The 14,199-nt window shown below is 43.2% G+C and overlaps 1 protein-coding gene across 1 annotated transcript in view; it reads right to left on the bottom strand.

Moving 5' to 3' along the window:
- LOC108050247 (dynein beta chain, ciliary) overlaps positions 1 to 14,199 on the bottom strand; it is a 37,295-nt gene that overhangs the window by 16,683 nt on the left and 6,413 nt on the right. The window contains 12 exon segments of the mRNA XM_044458862.1: positions 49 to 589; positions 857 to 1,902; positions 2,064 to 2,330; positions 3,584 to 4,555; positions 4,609 to 5,097; positions 6,222 to 6,494; positions 7,250 to 7,423; positions 7,491 to 7,865; positions 10,620 to 10,796; positions 12,060 to 12,274; positions 12,875 to 13,458; positions 13,941 to 14,044. Coding sequence (XP_044314797.1) covers positions 49 to 589; positions 857 to 1,902; positions 2,064 to 2,330; positions 3,584 to 4,555; positions 4,609 to 5,097; positions 6,222 to 6,494; positions 7,250 to 7,423; positions 7,491 to 7,865; positions 10,620 to 10,796; positions 12,060 to 12,274; positions 12,875 to 13,458; positions 13,941 to 14,044 — 5,217 coding nt within the window.

Below are 14,199 nucleotides of genomic sequence, written 5' to 3'. Positions count from 1 at the left end.
TTTACATTACCCATAGATTTTATAATCTTTATCTTTTTATTGGCTCACCTGCAAAGGAGTCTCTGCGTCAATTTGACCCTCTAGTGACTCCTGGGCGGCCAACTCGGACCAAGGCTGAAACTTCAGGGTCTGCACATTTAACTGGTGGTCAAACACGGTGCCCTGGCTGGGCAGCTTAACGTCCTTGAACTCCCCTGTCCACCACTTGTGGAATTCGCGATGCCAGTCGATAATTACATCCTGACTTAGGGCGGATCCAAAACTCCAAACGGTGGCGTAAACAAAGATGGTTTCCAGGGCCAGCACCTTCGCCTCGTGGGAAAGTTCCCCGTGGTGCAGGCTGTGGGGGTTTGCTGCCCCGCCGGTTCCACTTCCTCGACCTCTGCCATCCCCGTTTCCGTCGTCGCTTTCCAGGAGGCACTCGAGCAGATGGCAGGTCATCTGGATCATGGCCATGTCCGTAATAGGCGTAATGCGCCGGAAATCGCGTTGCCGCTGCATCAGGCAGGGAAAATACTTCTCAAACAGGCTGGTCAGGATGCCCCGCTCAATCATGTCCACCCTCGTCTCCAACCAGGAAGAAACGTAGCTAAGAGAATACAAATTGGTATCATGAAAAGCTGTAATGCAATATTTCTTAAGAAAACAAATATCAATAGATTCCTAAACAATTTCCAAAGTAATACAAAAATCTTAACTTAAAATATATTGGGATTTTCATCACGAGTTTAAAAGGTAACATTGGCAGTTTAATTTAGACTGTTTGCGAGGTGCATTATTCTGGACAAATTATAAATCAATTTAAGGGAGTATATATTAAAAACTATATAAAAAATAAAACATTAAGACTACTTACGGCGACCAGCCCAAATCCTGTGGGTTGATGTACAAAATTCCCGCTCTGGAAACTGTGGCCGGAGTCGCAGCCTTTAAGTGTCCCACCTCGAACAGCAAACGCATCTCGCGCTTCAAGGATATCCTCTCATTGCTGGCCAGGGTGAGAATTTTATTATCATCCATCAGGGTGTTCAGACTCTCGATCCACATGGGATCGATATCGCCATCCAGGACAATCCACTTGGGATTGCCAGGCGGCATGTTGGCCTGCTCCCTCATAATGGAGGAGAACAAGCCATCCTTCCACTCCCTTGTAGTGGGATTAACGATGCCGAAGAGCTCATCATTGGACAGAGCCTTCGGGTTGAGGACATGGCACACAGGCTTAAGCTTCTGGATGCGATAGGTCTCTCGAAGGGTTTGCCAGATCTTGGTCTTGCCCGTGCCGGCATTGCCCACTATAAATACCGAGTGCCGCACATCGAGCAGTTCCTGGAGCTGCACCACTTTCATGAGGAATCCCTCCTCAGGCTGCAGTTTAATTTCATTCACCGCCCGCCGAATTGTCTTCTCGAACTCGAAGACCCGTTTGCGTGGCACATCCAGAGCTGGGAAAAGGTCCCCAATAAGACCCATAAATATGGGCACATCTTCCGTGACAATCTTGGGGATATTGAAGTCGCGTAGCGCCCGCATCAGCACCTGATCCTCCGGCCGACTGTGGTCGTCCCGCTTGAGGGTGCCGGCCACCACCAGGACCGACTTGATGGCCCGCAAGCCCCAATCGTAGTGATCCTGCTTGGACAACAGCTCCTTGCACAGCGTGTACAGGGTGATAAATTTGCGGGCCAGCAGACGGGCATCCTGGAAGCCCTCGGCCATTAGCATAATCTCACAAATCAAGGCAAAGTCCGGCACAATCATGGCGCAGGGCCGGAACAGGGTCTTCAGGTTCTCCGGCAGCTCCGTGCGGCCGGCGTAGCCCGGATTCATGGTGATAAAAATTCCAACCGACGGCTCCAGCGAAATGCGCTCGCCCATAAAGATAAATTGGGTTTTATGCATCTGTAAACAGAGCAGGCAGAAGGAACGAAGGACAGGACGCGTCCGGACAGGACGAGGTCCGGGAAAAGTAATCAATGCAGCAGGGCAAGAGAATGGAGAATGGAGAATGGAGAACGGGAAGGGATAGGAGGATGGAATCAATTTGCAAGCGGCCAGCGTACCTTTATCGCCTCCTGTATGGTCTTCACCTGGACGGCGACCACGGAGAGGACCTCCACGCAGATGCGATTGAACTCGTCAAAGCAGCCCCAGGCTCCCGTCTGCGCAAGTCCTTTGTAAATGTTGCCACAAGATTTGTAGTCCATTTGCTCCGAGCAGTTGAAGACATAAACCATTACGCCGAGGGCGCGTCCCAGGTCCTTGGTGGTCTCCGTTTTTCCCGTTCCAGCGGGTCCGGCGGTTGCACCGGCAAGCCGCAATCGCAGTGACTGGCGTGGGGAAAATTCAGGTGTTTCCAGTGGAGGTGGCATATGTAAATTGCAAGGAACATTTATTTTCCACTAACGAGTTGTTTAATTTGCCGCGGGCGGTAAGGAGTAGTGGTGGTGGTACCACCAATAACTGATGATCGCCTTGTTAATGGCTGCTTTTGCTGCGGTTTTATGCAATCTCTTGGTTGCGCTACTCCACTCAATTTAAATTAATTTCTCAATTGTGTAGGTTTCCTGCCTGAAGTTTGTTGTTGACTCTAGAAATTCTTATTTCTATAGTGTGTTTATTGCAAATACTTAAAGTTAAAATTGGCTAAGCAGATATCTGCATTCCATTTTGGTTAAAAAGAGCTCTTGCTACTAATAAAATATTAATTTACTATTTTGTAATAATGCTTTGAACGATTACTTGTCAAGTGAGTGAATTTATTTATTCATAAATCATGGTTAATTGGTTTGGAATGCAACTTAATAAGAGTTAATGTCTTGTGAAGCTGCTTATGATTCAAGAGAAAGTGTTGTATTTGTAGTTGTCCTGTGAAAAGTTAATTTATGCAATTCGGGGTACGATTATCAATATAAGTATATCCTTGAAATTTTATCATACTAAGAGAATTAAAAAAAATCCTATACAATTACAAGTCATTCTTGCAGTTAATGACTTTTTGAATATAAAATACACATTATAAAATGTTGAAATAATAGGTTATGACATGCATAACTGATTTTCTCTGATATGAGTGTTTCACACTTTAATACTGTGAAATAATTCGACACATTTTTAACAATATGATGTGTAGGTGTCAAAGAGATAACGTTCGATATGGCAGTTGTGCATGAAATATGCGACTGTCAGAGCAAAAATCTGCGCTAATTGCACACGCGAATACATTTAATTTATTGAATTTCCGCCCTATCTCATACACACGCTCCCTGTCACTTGCAGCTATCATTGCGTTTTTGTCTCGATTGACTTTAACTAGCTGCTGGTTTTAATATATTCAAGCCACGGGGCATTGGCATTCAATTATTCAAAGCCCCGGCTATGGACATTACATTTGTAGCGGATTTCCGCTGCTAAATCCATTAACGCCCCCTGGTAGGCGTTGAAAAGGTTTATATTTAATTCAGGACTTGTTAGAAAGGATTTGCTCGACTACAAAGTGAAAGTGATTTTAATTCATTCAATCGATATTGCGTATACAAGATGTTTTCCCAAGCCGTTATGTATACGCCCCGTTTTCACTCACCTGTGTTAGAGTGATATAGCAGCGATCTGTTAGCGGGGTAATGACTAGTCGTGAGGTATTTCCCAGATATTCGTAGGCATAGCGGAACTCCGCATCGCAAATGTTGGCGAAGCAGTCCTCATCTCCTCCGCCGCCACTTATTGCCGTGCTCGCTCTGCCGCTGGAGCTTCCCGCCTGGTCATCGTCCCACCTGTGACGCAGCTGGCTCTGCCACTGAAACGCCAGCGAATTGTCCACCTTGGAGGCAATGATCTTGCCCACCACATCCCGCGAGTGTACGTCGATCGTGCAAATGGTCATGATCTTCTGGCGATCCCCGGGCGATAGTTCGCCCAGCAGGAGATTGATCAAGGCATTCAGCTGGGCAATCTGGCGCTTGTGCAGCTCCTTCATTACGCCCTCGTAGCCCTCCTCCATGCAGCCGAAGGATCGGTTCACGTCCGCCGTCCAGCTGATCTGGCTGCAGCAGAGTGCCACCTGGGCTGGCCAGTCGTAGAGCCACAGCTCCCGAGGCTTCTCCCCGAAAACCCGCAGGGCACGTCGGAACAGTTCGTGCAGGGTGCTCCTCATCTGCTGGATTATGGCACGCAGCCAGAGTTCCACTCTCCCGCCGCAAACTATAAAGGCGGGCTGATCCGGATCGGAGGAAACGAAGGGCACATACTCATCATTCTCCTTGGAGTGCATGCCTAATGCATTGGGGGTATTCGTCTCATACTGCAGACGCAGTATTGAGTCGAACAATTTGATTAGATGACGATCGATCACCTGCGGATTGTTGCCATTGGAAAGGATGTCCAGCAAGTCGGCGGCCGAGATGAAGTAGAAGCGCGGAAAGGCCAGTCTTTTAGTTTCCAAATAATCATTTAAGGCCTTCTCGCAAATCGCCAAGCGCTGCTGCAGCTGCAGTAATTGAGCAAGGACATCCTCGTGGCGAAGAACCACCTGCATGACAACACGTACCTCACTAACCTGTAGAGGAAAATGACTTACCAGGAAAAACTCCATTAAAATAATAACCCAACCTTAGCTAGAAGTTCCGTGAAGTCCTCGTCAATCTTCTCAAAGTTGGCCGCATCCTCTGGCAACTGGGCGCGAATGTCCGCGGATCCGATGAAGATGCACTCCAGATAGATCCACTTGCGCTGCACCTCAAACCAGTTGATAATCAGGGTATCGATGCCTCCGAGGACCTTCTGCCAGTGGGTGAGCTTGTCCAGGAGGTACTCAATGTGTTTCGAAGTGGAGATGTTCTGCAGTTGCATCTGATTGTCGTCCAGCGTCTCGATCAGCTCCTCAGATACCTTTAGCAGCTGGATGCTGGGCCGGGTGTGGTGCTGTTCCAGCTCGAATTCCAGGTGGGCCCAGGTAGCCCTGATCTCGTCGAGCACTTTGGTTACCGTCATCTCCTTGATGGCGCGGTCCACAGTGTTTTTGATATCCTCCTCGTGATGCTGCAGCTGCAGGGTCAATAGCTGGGCCAAACTGGTGGATTTGTTGCATTTGTAGGAGAGCTGTTTTGTGGAAATTACATATTAATCATACGCAGCGTGACTCTAATTACTCTAAAACTCAAAATGTGAATACATTTCAAAGGCTTCTAGGGAATTTTGGCCGGTGACATGCGAATCAATAGAAACTCACATCCAAAGCACTGTGCTGCAGGTTTGGAATTTTTACTACTACTTATTTACTTAAAAAGGCTTACATTTTAAAAAAAAATCTAAAAATTTCATTCTAAAAAATGGTATATTTTGTATATACCTAAACTTTTTTTTTTAGATATTGGTGACTAACTTTTAAAGTACTATTACTTAGACTTGCTTGAAACTACGTTATATACTTAGTATTTGGAGGGCAGTGTAATTGATTGCTTAGAATGCAAGTTTAAATTTTCTCCGGTGGCCTGTACACACATTAATAATCCTACATTTTGAGCGAATTCTGGCAAATTTAATTAACAGTATTGAGCAATGCATTCCATTGTCGCCTTCGGCTTTGCGGAGCAAAATCTCTGCTAAGTCCATTGTTAGGAGCATTTTGTAATGGAGCCAACGCCCCAGAAACTGGAGGCATGTCGTTCAACAATGCACATAATCCGGAACCCATGAATGACCGTTGATTGGGCTAAGACGAGCAAATGCGATAACTACATTTTAATTCATGATTTAGGTTAGGGAACCTAGTTCGGTTTCGCATTACATTCTGATTAACATTTTCACTTACCAACTCGTCCATGGAATGCAGTCCACTGAGCTGAGCATGAAGATAAGCGGCAAATTTGATTAGATTTTAGTAATTAATGCGACAGATAAGTGATTTAAACTAGTGGCGAAGATAGTTTTGTATGAGTTCCTCCCTTTGTTTGAGCAAATTGTTGAACAAATCACAGGTTCTAATGTCCTTCCATTTCCAATGTGGTTATATCCTGTGACAGGTCCTGCAGCTTCTGAGGTTGCACCTTCGCTAATGTGTTTGCCCAATGTGTGCCATTCTGATCGCCATGTACGCTTGGCACAAAGGGACATCGGCCAGCAGGCAGATTGCCGGCTCCATTCCATTGTTGGCCCGCTCAATCATTTGGAAATACCCACACACACACACAATACTGAACCCCACCCACTGCCACCCCACTCACCTTTGTCAACTGCATCAGCTCCATCCAGTGGCGCTCCGTAATTGCTGGATTCTGTAGCTCGGTGATGGCCCTCAGCGAGGCGACCAGTTCGCGCAGCACTCCCACAATGTGGACGTAGGGCGCCCACTCGCGGATGCACTTGTCCAGGGTGCGGAGGTCGCGGGTGAACTTCTTGCACTCGTGCTCCATGTCGTCGGTGTCGATGAGCAGCCAGGGCGTGGCGTGCCAGTCCACGATGCACGACTCGATGACGCGCACAAAGTCCCACAATTGCTGCGGGCGATGTGTCAATTATTAGATTTCGTGAGATAGCAAGGACCTGTTTAAGACATCCCCTTCTCTATTACAACTAAATAAGCTTGAATACATAAAGCTATAGGTGTGTCACCCACTACAAATTCAATGCATTTACAGCACAGCAGACAGAAAACTGTTATTGAAAATTAATTTTTATTTTATTTTGGAAAACCTTGTTAATATGCCAGTAATTATATTTTTCATTAAGCGTTTTGTTGCTTTAACTAAAACGTTATCATACGGTATTAGGTAAATAAAGATAAAGAAAATCTAATAAAATGAAACTTTTTAAGAGCAAAAAAGCATTAACTGCTCTACAACAATCAGTCGATTTTGTCTTTATTAATAGGGATAGTATGTATTCGGCTTATATACAAAGTTGTTTTTATAACCAATTTATTATTATTTTGTGGAAAAAAATTGAATTGTGTTTGCTAACATATTACACTGAGATACAAAATTTAATTTTTGGTTTTTTACATTAACAAAAAAATACTTTTTAATAGATTTCAATGAGCATATTACGAACCTGGTCATACAAATTTTTAAATTTATTTCCTCCAAAAAATTCTAAAAATGGTTTCTTTATTTTTGCCAAATTTGAATTAATTGAAAAAGTAAACTTTTATAAAAATACATTGTTGGAGTGACACAGTGTTATGAGATTACCAAAAAGTAATCAATTTTGTGGTTCATAGAATGTATTTAAAGTACCGCCTATCAGCGCTTACCTTGACCCTCCTCAGCTCGACCTCGCACAGCAGCAGGGTGGCGGAATCGGGGGCGGTAATGTCGAGCAGCCGGGCCCAGCGTGTGTAGAGGCGTTGCTGCCGACGGAAGCGGTAAAGACGGTCGTAGACCCGATCGCAGGCATCGTAGACCTGCGGACAGGGCACCCGGAAGAACTGAAAGCCAAGGGGAGTGCATATCGCAGTCCACAAAAGGAGATTTCTATCGTTGTGCGTCACTCACCGACATTCGCTGGAATTGGCGGGCGTAGTGTTGCAGGTGACAGGTGTGCAGACCGATGAGTGCGGCCACACGTTGTTGTTGGTGGAAGCGGGTGTCCTGCAGAGCCTCCTGTTTAACGGTACTTGTCTGCTTCAGCTGCTGCCATTGTTGCGGTAGCTGTTCTATACCGCGCAACAGCTGCGGCTCGAACTCCACATTGTAGGTCTTCAGCAGGCCCATGATATCCTTCAGCGGCTTGAACACGTTGTCCGCGTACGGCTCCCTTTGCCGGATCTCCGACATGATGGCCAACACGCGGAGCAGGGCGGAGAAGTCCTGTCGAGCAATGTGCAGCTGCAGCGTCTCATGACCGCGGGCAATGAATGCGTTCAGCTCCTGCAAAAATAAGTTTTTCATCGGCATAAGGTGTAATCGAACTTAATTCTGGTCTAAAATAGTTAAAAGCTTGGTATTTTATTTCAAGATATTTTAAGTAAAAATGTGGCTTTTTTTAAACACATTGATGTTTATTAGTTGGTTTTCGTTTAAATTTAATCACACCAAAATTAAAGAAGTACAGAATGCATTTATACTATATCTGAGTTCTCTCGTAATTCCACTGTATTATTTTTTTAGCGATATAAATTCTATTATTGTGGCTGATCGCTAGTCTTAGTAAACTGAGTCATCCGTTCATCCTTATCAACATTATTTCTGACCCTAAACTAGGGCTTTATGATATTTCAGAGAATTTGAAGTCTTTAAACTTAAAACTGATAACACACTTCACATACGTACTTCTTCGTTTTTTCTTGTGGGCCTCAATTGCCGGGAGTTAGCTTGGTTCGTCGGCAGGTTATCAATTCAATAATAACAAGATTGAAGGTCAATGTAGTCAATTTATCGATACTGCACTAAATCCAATGAACAATAAAATTTTGTAAAGAACAAACCAGGTAAATTGGATCGAAGAAAAACAAGTGGACAGGAAGGCCCAGTTCCAGGAAAAAAATTCGGAGATGACATCTCAAATGTCAGACCTAAAACGAAAAATGAATGCACACCTTAACAATGTAAGGACTAGGCTGGAAAACCACGTCTGTTAGAAGCCGATCACGCAAGCGGAATTCGAGACGAGACTTTAGGCTTTTCAGGTCGAAATGGAAGAACAGTTGCAAAGGCAGATATACCGTCAAAGCTTTCTGATTCGCAAATTTTTGGAGGTGCAGGCCCAACTGGAAAACGCTTCAAAACAAAACGGAGATTATCTTTTGTCTAAAATAAATTTAGACTCAAAAAATTGTGTATTGCACTAACTAGTTTCAACTACTAACCAAGGAGTGACAGTCTTAGTTTTTTTTTAACCTTATGTTGTAAGACCAAATTAAGTCAATTGTTTATTTCTAAATTTTTTTAGATAATTAAATATTGAACAATTATAAAAATAAATAAATAAATAATTATAAACCAAAACCTGTTAATATGTTAGTTGTTAAGATTGCCAGGTCTAGTCTCTAAGAAGAAAAAAGTATCATTAAAAAATTACTTTTGATGAGGTTAATAATAGTCACTTGAGTCATACATTCCACCTTATCAAAAATATGAGTGACCTTAACCTAAGACTTTATTTGTATTTATAATTTTGGACTTTTCCTTTTGTATGTAAATATGTTTAATACTAAGCCAAAATATTTTTTTAATATAAATTAATATTATCGTTACCGGCGGATGCGCCCCCAAAAAGATCAGAGCGCTCTAATCATAATACTCATGAGCTGAAAGACGATTAATATTGTTTTCGCGGCGATCTCAAATTTATAACTGATAACAAACTTCACATACGTACTTCTTCGTTAATTCAACAAAAAGCTCGCTTTTAGTAGTCCAGAAACGTTCGATTTGAGTGGACAAAATAATTTAAAATGTATAAGCAGGCTATGTTTTTCTTGTGGGCCTCAATTGCCGGGAGTTTGCTTGGTTCGTCGGCAGGTTATCAGTACAATTATTACAACACTGAAGGTCAATGTATGCAATTGATCGATACTGAACTAAATCCAATAAACGATAAACTTTTGCAAAGTACAAGCCACCTAAATTGGATCAAAGAAAAACAATTGAACTTCATGGTCCAGTTCCAGGAAAACGATTCGAAGCTGAAATCTCAGATGTCAGATCTAAAACTCAAAATGGACGCCCACCTTGACAATGTAAGGACCGAGCTGGAAAACCACGGCTGTCAGAAGCCGATCACGCAAGCGGAATTCGAGACGAGACTTCAGGCTTTTCAGGTCGAAATGGAAGGCCAGTTGAAGAAGCAGATAGACCGTCAAAGCAATCTGGTGGGCAAATTTTCGAAGGTGCAGGCCCAACTGGAAGAGCAGCAGAACTTATTAGAGAACTTAGTAGAGAAGATAATCACGCAACAAGACATTGAGAAATACTGCACGAAAACCATTACGAGAGAAGATTTAGAGACGGGTTGGTTGAAGCTTCAGAGCAAAACGGAGACTAGCCTTCGTTTGGTAGAAACCGGCTTACAGACGCTTTTGACCCAAATTGAGGGCCAGACAGCAACCGTTCCGGCCATCACTCAGGCAACCCCTCAAACTACCCTTCTGAAACCGCTCTCTGGTACCAATTTGGAAATTCCGCCGAATTTTGAGCTGATCGGTGAGAGATATTTCTACATTGAAAGTAAAAGTAACAAAACTTGGACTGATGCTGACGCCACCTGTCGAGAGATGGGCGGGTATTTAGCATCCATCAAAGACGAAATTGAGTTTAAGGCCATATCAGCTAAATTAATAGATCATAGAAGTTACTGGATAGGCATTAACGATAAGGAAAAAACAGGCGACTACGTGTCTTTAGCCTCCGGCGGCCCAGCAAAATTTTTGAAATGGCCTATCGGTGATCCCCATAGATCTATAGGGCTTTTAAACTATGTTTTTCTATTGGACGGAAAAATGAGAAGGGGATTTAGTGCTACTACTTTGTTGTTCATTTGTCAGGCAGACAATAAAATATAAAAAAATGCCGAATATACAATAAAGATTTATATCATTCAAGTAAAGATGAAATAGTTTATTTTAAACATTATATTTGCATATGGTCTTATGGAATCTAGCAAACATGTAAGGAATGTCTTACCTTAAGAGTGCCCTGGACGTAGCGGAGAAGCCATTTTTTACACAGGTGAGACCATTTGCAGGCCAGATTAAGAAGGCCATATTTGAGGGGCTTGAGGTCGAGGGCCAGCCATCCGTTGATGCACTCCCGGTTTTCGCACTGGTCAATGGCGTCGTGCACCTCGTTGTAGTTTTCGATCTGGGGAAGATTCGGCAAGTTATGGTTGGCCCTTCCTTTGATTGGCCCTTCTTTAATTTATTTACTAATTTGCCACACATGTGTGTCTATATGTGTGTGGACAGGCTAATCCCCTATATACTGTGTATATATTATTGTATTCCTACCGCTGCCGTCGGTTTATTAAGCGCACCAGCTGCGGCAGAGGCAACTCAATGGCTAGTCATAAATAAAACGCCGGCCAGTGATTTTTCGTGCTCTATTCCAGGCGTTGGGTATCACTGAATTGAAGTTTGAAACTGATAATTCTTAAATCTATTTGTGAAATTAAATATACTTACACAGTTTTATAGACAAAACATTTATTTTAAGAAAGAATAGAAAAAAAATATGTGCATTTAACTAGTTTTACACAAGAAACTCCAAATATTTAAGAAAGTAAATATCAAAACAAAACATCCCATTAAAATATTACAAAAAAATCGTGTGATCACAATTGGGTTAAAAATCTATTGAATCTATTTATGGCCAGCCTTTTGCATAGTCAAATAAATATAAATACAAAAGCAATCGCAAGATAAGATAACTAGCAAATTTCATATCCCTTTTAATCTAACCCTTGCTATCTCTCAGAATGCCAAGTTGAAACGTCTTTCGATATCCAAAATAACATACACCACCTCTAAATAAAAAAAAAGTTCAAGATCAGACCATTTAGACTTCGTTGCGTTTCAGTTTGGTTTTTCTTGCTGGCGAATTTCCCTTATTTTATTGGGCAACACCCAATTTAACGCCATGTCCGTGCACTTCGACCATGATTTGTTGTAGCCTTTTGTTCTGCGTGTGTTTGTGTGTGTGTGTTCCTTTTGGGTAATTTATGTCTTACTTTTCGGGGCGTTTGATAATTGTTTAAAGAAAATATTACGCATACGTCGGCGATTTGCCTGCTGTGCTGCAGGAAGTGGCTCCCAATTGCCCCCGAACATAAGTCAACGACGCCATGTGGTGGTTAAGCAGTTGTTTAGTGTTTTGCTTTGTTCTGTTCGGTTTTTTTTCTTTTTCTTTGCCCTGGTCAGTTGCCACACATTTGACCCTAAATGGTTGGCATTTATCAAGCGTTATTGGTCTCAGGGGCTACATGGCGTAAATTGTGTGGTTGCCAATTGAGCCACCCAGTCTGCGTCCGTCCCTCCATCCTCATCTGCTTTCCGACTTAGTGTGAGTGTCGCAGCCACCGAAAGCTGTTGGCATTCGGTGCCCAAGGGGTCTTCTTTTCCATCTCACCTCCTTTTTGAACGTCTCCATGATGGCATAGCCGCCGGCGCTGACGTGGTGCGTCTGCTCCCTGGCCGTTTGCATGCAGGCGGCCAGCACGTCGCCACTTTGCTGCGTCCACAGGAATGCATAGGCGTGGAATTTTCCGGCGTAGGCAGATGCCGCCTCCACCGTTTCCGCCAAGGCATCGCGTATCGCCTTCTCCAGAATTTCTAGACCATCGACTGGATGCGTAGAGAGAGATGTGGATAAGCATGGGTGTGTGATGGCAAACATGGTAAATCGATTCGATTCGGTATCCGAAACATTTAATATCCTTGCATAAAACTTGTAGATTATTTTTTACCTACAAATTAAAATCTTCAATTTTTCTAGATAAAGGAATATTAATAATGGGGACGAAGGTTTTTGGGTGAAGATTCTAAAATTAACCAATTTTACGCCATTTAAAAATTGTTTCTAAATTCACAGACATTTTATTTCAGAACTCGCAATTAGAATAAACTCATCTCAGAAAAATTGCGCTCCTTTTAAAGACTTCAAATGGTTACTACAATTATGAGAAAGAATAAAAAACTAGGTATTCCAGAAAATATAAGGTACAATTGCAATACGAACTTATCACTCGATTTATGTCCATAATGCATAAAAAAGTTAAGTTGACAGATTGGTCAATTTCGAAAAATATTAATATTAATATTAAATGATTTTAGAATCCTATTGATTTTTGTGGCACCACCGATATATTTATAGGTTAGAAAATAAATAAACCCTTCACAAGGGCTTAAAAATGCGGACACATTTCGGGGAGGCGAAAGTCATACCAGTGCTTTCCATTTTTTGGCTATACGCCTTGGCGGCTGCCAGCAGGTTGAATTGCACGGCCTGCGGCTTTTGTTGCTCCTGCTCCTGTTCCTCCAGATCCTGTTCCTGCACTTGCTCCTGCCTCTGTCCCTGTTCCTGCTGCTCGTACTCCGACGCCGCCGTGTCGTCTTCATCATCCTCTGACAAGGCATTGTCAGCCACAATTCTTGGCATGCAGTCGCATGTCTGTTTTATATCGAGCAACAGCTGCTCCACAATTTGTTGAAAATTATTTTCCACACTTGCATCGAAGGCGGGCGAAAAGCGTATTTCCGTTTCCGTCAGCTCCAATTTTACTTCGAAGAGTGGAGCATCGTTCACTGCTCCACTGGCTGGTGGGGCTCCTCCTTTTGCTCCTGTTGCTCCTGCTCCTGCTGCTCCTGCTCCTGCTGCTCCTGTTCCTGCTCCCACTCCTCCTGTTGCTGTCGCCTGTGGCGTTGTGATTTGCTGTAGGACTAACCTTGCCATGCTGGCTGGCGTAGCAGGATCTACTGTTGCCGTTGCCGTTGCCGTTGCTGTCATTTCTTTGTACAAATACTCTAAACTGAATTACACGGCGTATGAGTAATGTGAAAATTAAATTTAGTGTTGAGTTTGTTTTGTAGCTTATTTCGTTTGCAGTCTGAACCCTTCCCCCCTCCCCCAGCCAAAACCGGTGTTGGTCTGACTGTCTGCATGCAATCACGAAAAGTGCCGCTAAGTGAAACATGCAATTGACGCATGAATACTCGGCCCGCGGCAATTTGTTGTTGCCATTGTTGCCCCATATTGCTGCGGTCGTGAAATGTAGTTGTTGCACTTGCCATTCTGCAGGTGTCTTTCATTTTTGCGGTTGCTGTGTGCGATTTCGTGCTCATTTACTTGATTAGTTCTGATGAGACATGAAAGGAGCTGCCAGCGTGCCAAAATGTAATATAATAGTTAGCTGACTGGTGAAGAAGTGCAATTGATTGGCGATGAGTGCTACTGACAATGAAGATTATGATGATGATGATGATGATGAAAATTCAAGGGCTGCTTAGAAACCTTATTCTCATCGCCTGGCGAACTTCGCGGCAGATCAGGTCATCCACACTGGCCAAATACTTGTTGTACTGCCGCCGCTGCTCCTTCGGAAATTCACGAACAAACTGTGGCATATACAAATTTAAAAACAAGGCACTTATACTCAATCTCAGTAGCGATACATGTAACTAAAATTTTCGTGCAGATTAATAAATAACTAATTTACAACGTTTTACGGTTCGAAACTCCCAAATTAATATGTAATTTTCACTTAAAAAAC

This window comes from Drosophila rhopaloa, unplaced genomic scaffold, assembly GCF_018152115.1.
Source record: "Drosophila rhopaloa isolate 14029-0021.01 unplaced genomic scaffold, ASM1815211v1 contig_178, whole genome shotgun sequence".
NCBI lineage: Eukaryota > Metazoa > Arthropoda > Insecta > Diptera > Drosophilidae > Drosophila > Drosophila rhopaloa.
Note: the sequence above shows the minus strand (reverse complement) of the source record. Positions and strands in the feature narration are given on the sequence as shown.